Here is a 14552-nt window from a genome sequence, read left to right as displayed (position 1 = left end):
GACTGATTTGTTTAAAAGATTTCATGTGTTTACTTTTGGGTATATAAATAATAACAGTACTAAAATGTTTAGTTAGCTTCTCTGAAAAAAATTGTAGTGTATTATATGGTCTTCCAGCATATAGCTTTCACTATAATTAATAAATGAATTTTTCAGTTTACAGGAAAGGTTTCTAATTACAATCCTCATACAGTTTTGACTTAAGATAATTTTAGGATGATTTCTAAAAAATATCTTAGAAATATGAAAGCAGGTTAAGTTATTGTAATTTATTGGTTGCATTAGCATGTTTAACGTAAGTGAAGAATCATACATCTGTGGTTTGAAATAATATTCAAGAATTAAGATGTATTTAGTAGCTTCCTTTCAGACATTTTTATTGTGAATTCTCACAAACAGTGTTGTGACCTGAATCCTTAACATATGAGGTCTGTAAATAAAACTTCTTGTTTACAATCCAATTATACATGGACTCTTATCACCTTCGAAATAATTCCCTTGGGAAGCCATTCAATGCTTCAAATGGTTTTCCATTTGAAGCATAGCATTTTCCACTCTTCATAGCAGTGTTGGAACTCAGAAACTGGAATATCCTTCAGATGGTCTGTTAGATTTAAAAAAAATGTTTTTACTTTTCTAAAAAGGTGTTCTTTGAGGTCTTTTTTTAAAGTCGGGAATAGGAAAAAGTTGCAGGGACTCAAGTCTGGTGAATAAGGTGGTTGAGGAACTACAGGAATGTCTTCTTTTTTTTGCCATAAACTAATTAATTGAGAGTGCAGTTTGACAAGGTGCATTATCATGATGCAGCATCCAGTTGTCTTTGATGGCTGGTCTCACGTGGGCAACTCTTCTGCAATCTTTCAAGAATTTATCGTTAAACATATTGATTTACAATCTGCCTTGTAGACAAAAACTACAAAATTTTCTGATTTGCTCAACATTGTTGCCACTTTTTACGTTAACAGTCTTCCATAGCGTGGATCGTCCGCAACCAATTCCCGGCTATCTGAAAATGCTTTAAACCACCTAAAAACTAGGACTTGGGACAGAGCGTCATCTCCATATGCCTTTTTCAATTTTAAAAAGGTTCAGTAGCGTTATCACCGAGTTTAACACAAAATTTGATTGCACAATGTTGCTCATAATTAGTATCACTCATTTTTGTAAAGAACAACAGAAACTCGTTTCACGAAAAGTTTTTTTCCGTCTCACATGGCAACAATAGAGTTGAAATATTAATATCTAATATAAATCAGCTGTTCATATAACCATATGTTTACTAGTAATTTTACAGTGTTGCCAATTTGGCTGCCAAAAAACTAATCTCATTACTTTATTTGCAGGACTTGTATATTAATATGTATCAATAATTTCAAGTCTTATGTGAATTTTTTAGTGTTGGAACTATTAATTAATAAAAATGACTTGTTAAGCGTAATATTATAAGCTGTTTGAATAAAAAGCTTTTATAAACCTAATTTTAGGTAATGCATTAGCATAGGTGCATGTAAAATCAGATTTCATTTGTAACTATTTTGGTTTGTTCATCAGTGATTTTTTTTTGTTAATTGCAACATCTAAAGTATTATTTAATTTGATATAATTAATTTTAACTGGTCTGTAAAGAATATATGTAGATAGCCTTTTTTGTCTTTTTAAATATATGTTTTTGTGCCTTAAAAAATATTTATCTCCACTTCTTGATTTCAATTTCTTTTCTTTTTTGAAATGAAAAAAAATTTGCTAAGGGAAAATTCAGTCTCCAGTATTTCATCCTGACATTTTAAGTTATGACTCCTCAATTTTGCAAACAGTGTATTTGCACTTTGTAACAATTATTAAACTACATGTATCCAGTAACTGTTATGTTTGTAGATAATTATTAGGAAATTTAATTGATCACCTAAAATTTAAATGCAATTTTTTTTCATTTAAAATCACATAAAACATTTTCTTTAGGTGTAACAACACCTTTGAAATATATTTGTTACATAGTGTTATGTTCTGTTTTCTACAAACATTTATTGGCATACAGGTAAATAAAAGGATGCATATCTTACTGGTTTAGTTTTTTTACCACAGTTAAAAAGGTCGGGGCTTTTTTAACTTTTTACCAAAGGAGAAAAATTCAGTATCGGGTGGTACTGTCTTCTAATTCACTGAATTCTTTGCTTCAAAAAAAATGGAGAAATGTAACTGTAAAGCAGGATGAATAACTTATAGTGGACTATTTTGTATTAACAGATGTTTTATTTATTACTTGGTCTCACATTTCCCTGTACGTGCCTCCAAGTTTTGCCAATTTTTGCTAGAGCATTATTGCATTATCGTGCTTGAAAATAAATTTACTTCTATTTAATAATAAGTTATAGTGGATTTTGTTTATAATAAAACATTTTTTCCTGATATGCTTTTCAAAGCTCTATTTTTAATGAGTATTTAACTGTTATCATTATAGCATCTCTGAAGTGCGATTAGAATCTCGGACAGAGAACAAGTCATCATTAAGTGTTGAATCTGGTTCATCAACATCAGGATTTGGCTCTGTTGTTACTAGCACAACCGGTAGACATCTTACATGGACTCCGCCTTGTTCAGTTGAAGGTTCAACACCTACTTGGACAGAAGGCACGCCTAGTTTTACTGAATCTTCTAGTTCAGGAGATATAGGTCAGTTTTTCTCAATATTATCATGAATATTCTTATACTTCAGTATTTCCTTTTTAAGATTATTATGTTTAAATGTGAGTTATTGAGTATGAAGCGTATGCTGTTATTTTTTTTTGCTGCTGCTTTGATAAAATACTTGTATTGTGTTGGTGAGTTTAATATACTTAAAGAAAAAAAATTGTTTGTGTTTAATAAATAAGAGTACAGTTGTTGAAAACATTTCCATCTAGAACTTGTTTTGGCTCTTTTTGAAAGTTATTTAGTAAAATATACATACATAAATTGTGTTAAGTTATCCCTAATTTGTATTGTATGTTATTCCTGTTTTTTATTCATTAAGTTTTCAATCGTTTGATATATTCTTTTCATATCTATATTGACTGTTTTTCTTATAACTACTAATTTGTGTATGTTCATTTGAACATTAATAGTGGAACTTCTTGAGCTGGTGTAACACAAATTATCTTTCTGTTGTTTATATTTTGCAACTAAACACCTTTAATTTAATTTTAATAGTTGTTTTCCTATAAAAAATGAAAAAAATTATATTCTATTGCAAAAAAATTGTGGAATGTGCTGTTTGTAACATATCAGAAATAAAGAAATAATGACATAGATAGATGTTGATAAAACTCTTATAGATAGAATATATAAAAAATAATCCTTCCAATGGATACATATAATTTGCATAGAATAACTAAGATTAATGCACTGAGCATACAGCTGGCACACACTTGGATGAAGAGGACGTTTGTGGATTTGATGGCAAGACTAAGTAAACACATCTATAGGATTGTAGATTGAATTAGAAAGGTAAATGTGAGAATCTCACCTTTAACTAATCGAAACATTTCTGGACCCATTTTATATGGACTTTCTATGTTATTTTAATGAGAGGAATATGACTGTAAAGTTTAGAAGGAATCTTGTGGAAAATATTCTTATGATACAAACAAATAAGGTTAGCTTGATAGTTGATAGATATGGTATATGGTTGATAAGTCTGGGTACATGTTAGCTTTTTTGATCAGTACCTTCAGGTCCCCTTGTCAGCGTTATGAGTATAGTTGTAACTAGTTACATCTTGGATCATCAGGCCAGTATTTTTTATTATTAGAATGTAACAACTAATTGGTGGATGGGAGAATTATTCACATAACATTATATTGTAATTGGTCAATAATAAAGCTGTAGTAGAAAATAATTGTTAACTCTTTGCATCACCTGACACTTAAAGTAAAAATCATATCTGTTATTTATATTTAACTTCTGTTACTGTAGTAGTAATTAATTATTTATTTATTACTTTTTATTTTTTTGTTTTGTATATGATATAAAAGAAAGAATTTTACAATAATTGGAAAAGAACTAAATTCTAATAAGATTACTATCAGTACACTAAATTCTAATAAAATTACTATCAGGAGCAGTATAAATCGTGCTTTTATTTCTTGCTCATTACAATTCTTGTTGCCCAAGTAACTACTGTGGACCGAGTAAAGATAACTGAAATTTAAAAGAATGGGTTTCCTCCGAGTAATGTTTAATGTGTAAAAATAATATTATTGATTATACAGTTCTGATTACTTGGAAATGCTTTGAAAAATGACATCCAAAATTTTCTCAGTTTCGTAATTTTATTAACAATAGAATAAAAAATTGAAAATTAGGAAAGTATCATTGATAATGATTCAAGATTTCTTTTTAAGTTGATTGATCTGTTCAACAGAAATCCTTATATAAATGAGGAAATTACATGCAGAAATTGGCAAAAAGAAAATAATAATGCAATAATGCTTAAAATGTTAATTTTTATTCTTTGTGTATGAGAAATGTGATTGCACACTGCTATACCTGCTTGGTGAAATTTTTTGTAGTAGCAGTTGGCTTTTTAGTGTAGTTTGTGTTTTATTGTTTGTTGATCTTTCAGATAACCCTGGTTTTGTTAAGTATAGCCCAGATAATTGGGTTTATACATACCTGTTTACAATGTTATTTGTGCAATACATAATTTATTTATAATTTAATTAATTAATTAAATAATAATTTTCTGTTAACTTGATTTATAATTTATAATTTGTTTAAAATTTATTTATGAGCAAATATAAATAAATAAAAATAAAATGCTCATAGCCTTTACTATAGATTTCATATAAAGCATCTCATTTGGTTAATATTTTAGATTGTTAGAGAAGTAGGGACTCTGGCTTCACCTAGTAGGCACCTCAGCCATCAATTTGGTTCGTTGTGTGATCCCTGGATAGTCCCACAAATTATTAAAACAGGTTTTTTTTAAAAGTGTTTTAATATACTTGTATAACAAAAGCATTCAAATGTTTCACAACGTGATTTCTTACTTCTTTTTATTCATATAAGTTATAAAAAAAAGTTAGACATAAAACTAAATGTATAATTTTTACTGTAGATGTAACAGTTTTGTGTATGATAATTGTTTGAAATATTTAGAGTTATAATTCCTACTTTAAAAAAAAGTAAAAGAATCACCATTTCTTATAGGATTATCCAGTTTCTCATGGAATAATTTGTTTTAAAGAATTATGTTAGTTAACAGTCTATAAAAATGTAATCTTTAGTCAGTATGATCTCATATAACTTTTAATTACAGATTTTTTGTTTATATCATGTTAGATGTACGTACACATGTGTATGTGTTATACCATATAAAACTAAAGAGTATTTTGAATGATCTGTTTGCTTACGTATGACCTAATTTCTTATGTATTTAAAGAAATACAAAGGTTAGAATTGCAAACTGTGCTTATTTTAAAAATTTGTTCAACAATTTTAGAACACTAGAGAAAAATATTTATCAGACAGTGTAGTATGATAAAAAGAGTACATTCTCGTTTCCATTCTTGCTTTACATAGTAAAATATTAGATGAAAAAAGCCTTCAGTCGCCTCCTTTATTAATTTGTGGATTCTTGTTACTTAAACCTTAATATACCTAATAGTACTGTGTCGAACATTGCTAAAATTATGTGTTTTGAATTATTGCATAAATAATAAATCCCAAAAATGAAGTGATGTCTTTTATACCTGTAAATCATTTTTCGTCTATCTGCAATAAGGGATGGAACTTTTTTATTAAATTGTTCAAAACATAATGACATTTGGTGTAAAGGATGTTATTTTGTTATATGGGTTATATTTAAGTTATTGAGCTTTTGCAACCAAAGGATATACAAACTTTGATATGAAATTTAGTAAACGGGTTATATGATTAACAGAACAGAACAGGTTTAAAATTCAAATACAACCGGTGTGAGTTACGACCCATAGATCATTGCAACAATATTATCATAAAATGTTTTGTTAAAGATTGTTTACTATCTTGTACAATTTTCATAAAAAGAAAGATAGAAATTATCTTTTGTTCCTGGAAGCAGGTATTTTTTGTTTTCTAGTTATTCATGTAACAGCTATAGAAGTTCCACTTTTTTATTATACATTTTATTTAATTTATAATTATTCTATCAAAATTGCTCCTTTTTTAAATAGGTTTGTGGATTTTTCTGGTGAATGTTTTGGATTTATAATGTAGATTAGATTAATTGTGTTCATGTTACTGTTTTCATTTGTAGAGGCTGCTTTATTTTCTTATATAAAAAGTTAGGTTTTAGGTAACGGAAATGAGTGTGAGAGTGTTAGTAAAGATGTTTGGTGGTGAGAAGAGCTTAAGAATTAAAAATTATTTATTTGGGTTCTTGATCTTTGTATTGATTCTGAGTGCAAAAGAGATTGTGTTTATCCTTTTTTTTGTTACATACAATTTGTTGTTAAATCTGTAGAATTCAATATTATTAGTTGTTTAATTATTTTATATTAACTATACTTTAAATACCAGATGATAAATTATTTTTATTCAAAAACACTTTGGAAGTTTTTTTAATGTTGTTTACCATACATTTAATGGAATCAAGAAATTTAAAAAAAATTTATATGTGTATTATTTGTATTCAAAAAAAATATATATTTGTCTGTTATGCAAAAACCTATTTATATTGTGTTTGTACAGTGTTTTCAAAAGCATTAATTTTCATCTAACCCCTGCCTTCAGACAGTTAACTGATTTCAGTTTACGTAGTCAAATTATTTTTTTGCAGATTTAGTTACTTATTTTTCAAGAACAGGAAACTACTGTTTAACAGTATGTTTTAAAGTACTTCTATCTTCAAAAACAAGTAATTAAATGTATGTTTAATGTACAAATTGATGATTGCTTATAATATTAAACAAATTTTTTAAATTTTCATTTACAAATAAATGTAAGTATTTTGACTAATGATGTTAGAACAGTTCAGTGTGATTGTTCTGAATAGAAATCCTCGAAAAAAAATTATAGTTATATAAAATTAACAGTTAAATAATGATTGAATATTTTCTTCTATAATAGCAATTATTTTTGGTTTCTACAAAATAAAAATTGATATCTCTAAAACCATCAGTTGCTGTTCAAGGTATAATAAGAATGAAATAAGTAACTTATTGTAGTTGTCAATGACACTAGAATTTTGTTTTTATTTTTCTAAAAAGAACTGTCAAGTGTGTTTTTTTGTGAGAAACATCTTTTTTTACGATACTATTCAGTAGGAGTGAGGAAAACGCAATAAATATTCTCAGTTATAATTTTTTTAATGCTAGTATAAATGCATATTTGGTGTTAATTTTACTACTTGCTAAATTTGATGTAATTTTCTCTTTTTTCTTTTTTTAATGAAAATTCTTTTTATAAAATGATACAAAACAATATACTGAACAAGAATTAACTAAATTTTTTGTTATTATTTATTAGGTTTTATGTTTAATGCTTTATAATATGTAATTGATAAAAATCTGGTTTTACTAGATATATTTCTGTTAAAATATCTATTAATGTTGGATACTGGAAACTTTTAAGTGGCATCAACTGCTTTAAACTACAGGTGGCATAAAGGAACAGGTGATTTAAACAAACATGTAATGAAACTTAAACATTTTTATTTTCATACTTACTTGGCTATAAAATGCTAAAACTGCACCATTCATACACATTTTAAATAGAAGTAATTTCAGAAAGATAAACTACCTGTGAGGTAGTGACCAATCATGGGTATATATCCTTCCATTTGTGATTACAGATTTATTATAGCTTGTGAGACTTCTCTGCAGAGATCACTTCAGTCTCTTCATGATTCTTAGTCTTAATCTCTTCATTTATCCTATAAGGGCAATGAGAGAACATGTAGTGTAAGACATGGTGATTTCACAGACAAATCATATCGCTGTTCCAAGGTATGATGCAGAATCCTAAAAGATGTTTAGAAGTGGCTATTAATATTCTTACATCACAACCTATTGCTTCATTTAAGTCGTAACTTTAAATCTTGTGTTAATATTCTTTTCAAAATATGATGGGACAAGCCTGATCGCGTAGAGCATGTTGCCACGCAGGAAGAAGGTACTATTACAATACCTTCAGTCTGAATGTCAGTCAGTTTCTGACATTCAGATTTTTTTTATTGGCGGGCCTGAATGTGTCTTATTCATTTCTGATCCCTGCAGTTTTAAAATTTTCTACTTCCTTTTTCCTACGTGAGCTAAAATACTGGATTGATATGTCAGATTGAACATAGTCAAGAAAATTTGTGTCAGCCAGCTTCATAATAATTGCCATTTTAATAAATTGCTTTATATTGCAAATATAAAATACGTTCCTGATCAGTGCTCCATTATAATTGAAATTGGTACTCCATTATAATTATAATTATAAGGGGAGTAAAATTACTTCTTAACAGTGCTGTCAATCAAACTATAGCTATAAAATGAATGTTTTAATTGCCACTCTATATAAGATTATAGATTAAAAGAATTAAATATTGTAGCTGAGATGTGTTGGGTTCTTCCACTCATGCTACTTGCTGAAAACATTAACTACTGTTTGCCTGAAAACATTTATTTCCTGTGATAAAAAATTATCAAACTGATAATTTATTTTTATTTTCTAAATAACAGAATACTATATTTATCCAGTAAATTATATTAATCACTATGATTTTAGAAAAAAACTATTGTTATTCACCAAATGGGATTAACAATGTTTCATTTTTATTATTGTTCAATTTGTTTAAAATTTCAGATTTTACTATTTAGAATATATCTAAAGAGATGTTATTTAAAATTTGTACATAATTACAATAGATTTCAACATTTTTGTAGCATTCCATGAAATTATTAAACAAACTGAATGACAATAGGGTCCTGTTTAATCTGATTGCTTGTAATCAGGAGTTGAATTATAATTACCAGTTTTATAACAATAATATTTAATTCAATCAGCCAGCCAAACAAATATTATAAACAAACCGTTAAAACAAACTTTCAAAATACATGACTAAAAAACTATATCTATGTGTGGAAGAGTATAACATAATACAAATTCCATTTTAACCAACAGGATTTTTTTTATAAAGAGATGTGATTACATTATGACAGAATAATTTAAGGAACAATCTTTTTCTTTTTTTTAAGTTAAATTGCTTAATAAATAATATGTTGTAATTATAATAAAAAAAAGGAGCACAATAGTCATAGTTTTCAACAATCAATCTAATAATTTTGCACTTTAAAATATAGACTTGCATAAATTTTTAAAAGAAAAAAAGGATTTTACTGAAGGCATTATTGGAGCATTGTGGGTGGTACACAAAATGATTTCTCGTATACATTTGTTGCAGTAGGGAGGAAACCTGTATGATAACCCTTTGAGAGTTTTTGGTATTATAGCTTGAATGAAGTTATTACTTCATGATTACCATTAAGTTTCGTAGATTAATTACCAGACTTGATACTTGGTTGATAAATTTTTAGAAGTTAAAGTCCCAATTTTTACTAAGTTAAACTCCATTTTTAGCAAGTCAAACCTGGTTTTGTTTTATGTAATTAATGTCTATTTTCTCTCTTTATTTTCTTTTTAATGCATTCATCATAACGAGTTTTAATAAATTATAAATGGATTTCTTTCCTATTCTCAAGGTTCATTTAATTTTTTCTGCATCTTCATCTTTCTTAATTTTTGTCTTGTGATATTTTATGTATTTGTAAATAATAAAATATTTGTAGTGGACAGTGTACTTTCAAAAACATTAATTACTCAAAATAAATCAAAGAATGTCCTTACTTTAATTAACTTGAACAGTTGATGGTTTCAGAGGTGGCTGCTATGTGTTGGTAACAATTATCTCTTGAATTTATCGGTTATAGCATATATTTGAAAAACAAATGAAATATTAAATTTTTCAATTTAAACATTGAAGACAGTTTGTTTTTTTTTTAAGTTACTTGTTATGGATGGCATAGTGTGGTGCTGCAAAGGCTGAATTTGCCACATCTTGTAGTACACGATTTTCTATTGCCATTATTGGTGGGAATTGTAGCTGGTATCACACTTTACACACGAAAGTGATTTGTTAGTGTTTATTTTTGTGTTCTTTGCTATTGGCCAACTCATCATTTTGTAAGAAAAGTTTTAAATATATCTATTGAATAAACATTGATTTCACCACAAATATGAGTGTTTTCTAGTATTTATTTTGTTTATGTATTACTGTTATTACCTGTCTGTCTATTAACCTTTATGACTAGTATAGTTTTATTTATATACTGAAAATTGTCTTTTTAATTTTGATTCTGGTCTATGCTCGATACAGTCAAAACAATTACAACCATTCATTTGTTGATAAATGTATATTGTATGATTACTTGCAGCATATAGTTTCCTAAATTAACATTTAGTAAAATTTATTACTGTAGTATCTTTATTTCTTAAAAATTAACCTTATGTCAACATATCTATTTATAGGGCAGTTTTTTATGCTGTTATTGCTGAGATATTTTGTCTCTTGTTTTTAATTCTTATGAATTACTATCTAAAATGGCAATGGTATCTGTTATGCATTGTGGTATGATCACTATACTGATTATTAAAAAAGAAGTGTTTGATGGCAGTAAGGATAAATTGTTATGAATTGAAACAAAGTTTTATATATTATGAAAGACGAATATTAAAATTTAAGCTAATAATCTAGATTTCAACTAGAAAACAAGTGTCAGTTTTATAAGAGTGTAGTATTACACATCCTATCAGCTTGTATTAAGTTTTACCAGACTGGTTATCTAAGATAATAATCATTAAGAGCCCAGATTGTTAATTTGAGTAATAAATATAAAAATAAAAATCATATCCTTAGATGATAAAAATGAATTGAAAAATCAGTATAAAACATGGAATCAGTTGGTTTCAGAATAAGACATCAAATTAGGATTGGACATATTCATTTGACCATTATCAGTGATGTACTGGGATACCAGCTAGCACAGTACCACCATAAACTGTAAGAAAAAGATAACTTCAATTGTCAGATTAATGTAATCTAAAATCATCTGGCAACTGATGTCTTCACTTATATATTTTGCAGTGAACTTGTAATTTAAATACAAAGGATGAGCTATGCTGAATAGTTATTGAAATAAATCTAACACTGAAAACTGTTAAAAATCATTTACAAAAATAGAATTTTAAAATGGGTGCAAATTTCAGTTAAAATCATCTGAAATCTTTTTTGTTAACATGTAGCCTTTCTAAAACTACATAAAAATGTAAACATGCCTGTTCTACCATGCAATCACCAGCATGAGGTATCTCCCATGCTTTACTTCTATACAGTTGAAAATTAATTTTTACTTCTACTGTTCAATACAGTTTTTAAATAAAGTCATGTAGTTTAGTGCAATGAAGCATAAGATAAAAAAAGTTTAACTACAACCTGGTAGAATGTATACTGTGACAGTTTGTAATAGTGGTAATTATTACCTTTAATAAAATAACTCAAAATATTAAAGAGCTCATGTCTCCTTTGTGAATTTATGACTGGCATTCAGTATATTGCTTTGTTGTAAATGTAATGTCTTTACCCAAGTAAATTAATCATGTAAATAATAAAATCCCTAAAAAATAAAAAATAAGTGCATAATTATAGAAATAAATATAAAAAGGTAGTAAAAGGAAGTCAGTGAAATTAAATTAAAATAAATAAAAAACTACTGTTAGTAAAGTAAGAAGATAGATTAAACCAAAAACAAAATTTTAAAAGAAAAGTATTGAATTATTTCTCGAGCTGGGGATTGCACTGTTGTCTTTACGTAACATAATTTTAAGAAGGACTAAAAGGCATGCTTACACTTCCAATAACAGGGAATAGATCTTTTCCTATTATACAAGGAATGGAAAAGTTTGATTCCCTTTATCTACTGGTAGTGGTAGTTTAGTAATCAAAATTCATATCTAGTTTTAGATTTATTGTAAACAGTTCTTGAGGTTTTCTCTTTTTTAGATTATAGATAATTAAAATTTTGTGAAATTCACTTAGAGTGAATAAATAATATACTTTAAGAATTTGGTCTTAGTTGTTGTCATAGCTATTAATTAAAACTTGCTAGAATGGTAATATTGGCAATTATTTTTATAATTTGTTAATATTGACCATGTTGAAGTAATTAATGATTTGATGAATAAATTATTTAATTTTTTTAAGACATGTATTTTTCTGATTAACGTTATACATTAACAAAATGGTTTTCGGTGAGTAAATTACTTAAAATTATGTTTGTTTATGTTAACAATTTTTATCTCTAAATCAGATGCATGAAAAGTGCATTTACATGTTCTTATAAGAAAAGATTGTAATCACTTGACTTAATAGCGTAAATATAATTTAAAAACTAGTATTTTTAATTTGATTTTTAAAAATGCTCAGTAATTGCTATTTTATTTTCAGATTATTTGTTATATACTGTGTATCCTTGCAATTCTAACCAATAATTTTGTTTATATATAAATATATCAGTTCAAAAAAATTGCAGGGTTAACTTGATTAATTATTCAGTTTATTAATAAAGTTTTTTCTTAGTTTCATGCATGATATAGTTTACCTATTGAATTTTAACTCGTACTAAAATTTCCACTGTTTCTTTTAATGATATTTAGTTTATAATATTTTGCAAATTCTTATCCTCAAGGTATATTTTTCTACTTATTTTTTATTCGGTTTTAAAATATTTAATTGGTAATAATTTATAGACATTATTTAGTATTTATATATTTTGCTAGTTTTATTTTACGATTATCATTTATAGAAATTAATCTTTGTAAATATTTTTATATCATTATTAATCGTGAGTTGTGATTCTTTATTTTTATTAATTGTTCTGCCCTGAACTAGCTCATGTGTTTCAGTAAAGAATGTCATCTATTTTTTTTTCTTGTATTTTTATTTATTTATTTTTACTTTTTTGTAACATGGTCTTGCTCATTCTCATTACTGTATAATTTATAATACTGTATGATAATTTAGCTTGGTCAGAGCTTCAGTTCTACCAGATTATGGGAAGTTATAAAAAAATTTTTTATTAGCAAATCCATTCTTTGAAATCTTATATAATTATTGTGGTTTTTTTATAAGAACTTTGTTCTGAAAAACTACAACATTAATATCAACATTAAAAGACCTGTTTGTAAAGTCCGTTTAGCATATATGTAACCTGCTTTACGTACAGTGATTCTACAAATACAAAATGATTTTTCAGTACTTTTTTGCATATATATAAATTATTATTCTCTTTCATTTTTAATCTTCCGTTACTGGTTCTTTTTTCTGTGGTTTGAATGTGTTCTGGAATGTGATTTTTCAGGAATAATATAAACATATAGTAAATACTATCTTTTTCATGGTAGATTTCATTTTTAAAAACAAAAAGGAGCCTGTAGATCTAAAGCGGGTTGACCATTCTTTGTCAGAAATTTATATGTAAGAATTTTTAGTGTACCACATTCTTAAACACTGCCTCTGTTTCTCCCTGTCTCCCTTATTACCTTATTACTGCTTATTAAACGTATTTACTGGCAATTTTACTTCATTTGATAAATTGTTGATGCTCTGAATCAAAATACTTGATTGGCATAATTTGAGCAACTTTTAGTATGCTAATTTTTAATTTCTGCGGTGATGTTTCCCCACCATTACTCTATAAGCAGAACATCTTACAGATTTCTGTATGAGTTTTCCTCAATTTTAAATGAAATGTCATTCATTGAAGCTAGTAAGCAGAGCTTACGTTCCTAAGTTATTTTGGGTAAAAAAAAGTTTTTACTTAAAAGAAATTGCCATAAGAACCAAATGCATTTTTATGTAATAGATGTTTATTAGAACTAATCAATATTGAATAATGTGATAAGTGACATTTTAATGTTAACGAATCTTGATCAGAATCAATACTTACAGGTAGCATAAAGTACCATTTTCGATAAACAATACTAAATGTTTGGTATTCTGTTGGACAGACTTTGTGTTCCATAATTACTTCAAACTTGATGTTTGAACAAGAAAAACAATAAAATGACAATAATGTTATAATTGTAGTTAATATAATCAGAAAATTGTTAAGAAAGATATAAATATATATTAAAGTAGGTAGAACTTGTTATTTGTTCAAACATTAATTATATTATTAAGTTTTATGGTTCCCTTGTTAAAATGAAGTCTGAATGCGTCTATATATATTTTTTTAAATTTGATCATGTGGTCATTTGTATGTGAACATACTGATTGAACTTATATTTAGCACCTGTACGCTGTACGAACTTAGTTTATCCTAGATCTCTGTTAGTTCTTCACTAATTTGATAGTTTGTATTACTGTTTATTTTAATTTTATTGGTCATCCCCTTTTTGTGTCCACCGTGTTTATTAAACTGCATTTCCATATTGTAACATTTTCTTTTTCTTGGGAAATTGTATTATTTCTGTATTCAAAAAATAACTTGACC

General features: G+C 27.0%; 1 protein-coding gene across 4 annotated transcripts in view; it reads left to right on the top strand.

Moving 5' to 3' along the window:
- The window catches only part of PIP5K59B (Phosphatidylinositol 4-phosphate 5-kinase 59B), a 220564-nt gene that overhangs the window by 143767 nt on the left and 62245 nt on the right, over window positions 1–14552 (top strand). For all 4 annotated transcript variants that reach the window (XM_075363436.1, XM_075363437.1, XM_075363438.1 and 1 more), the window contains one exon: window positions 2459–2670. In XM_075363436.1, the coding sequence (XP_075219551.1) occupies window positions 2459–2670 (212 nt within the window). The remainder of the gene's footprint in view (window positions 1–2458; window positions 2671–14552) is intronic.

The sequence above is a fragment of the Lycorma delicatula genome, chromosome 4, assembly GCF_047948215.1.
Source record: "Lycorma delicatula isolate Av1 chromosome 4, ASM4794821v1, whole genome shotgun sequence".
NCBI classification, from domain to species: Eukaryota; Metazoa; Arthropoda; class Insecta; order Hemiptera; family Fulgoridae; genus Lycorma; species Lycorma delicatula.
The sequence above is the reverse complement of the archived record's forward strand: the minus strand, read 5'-3'. Positions and strand labels throughout refer to the sequence as shown.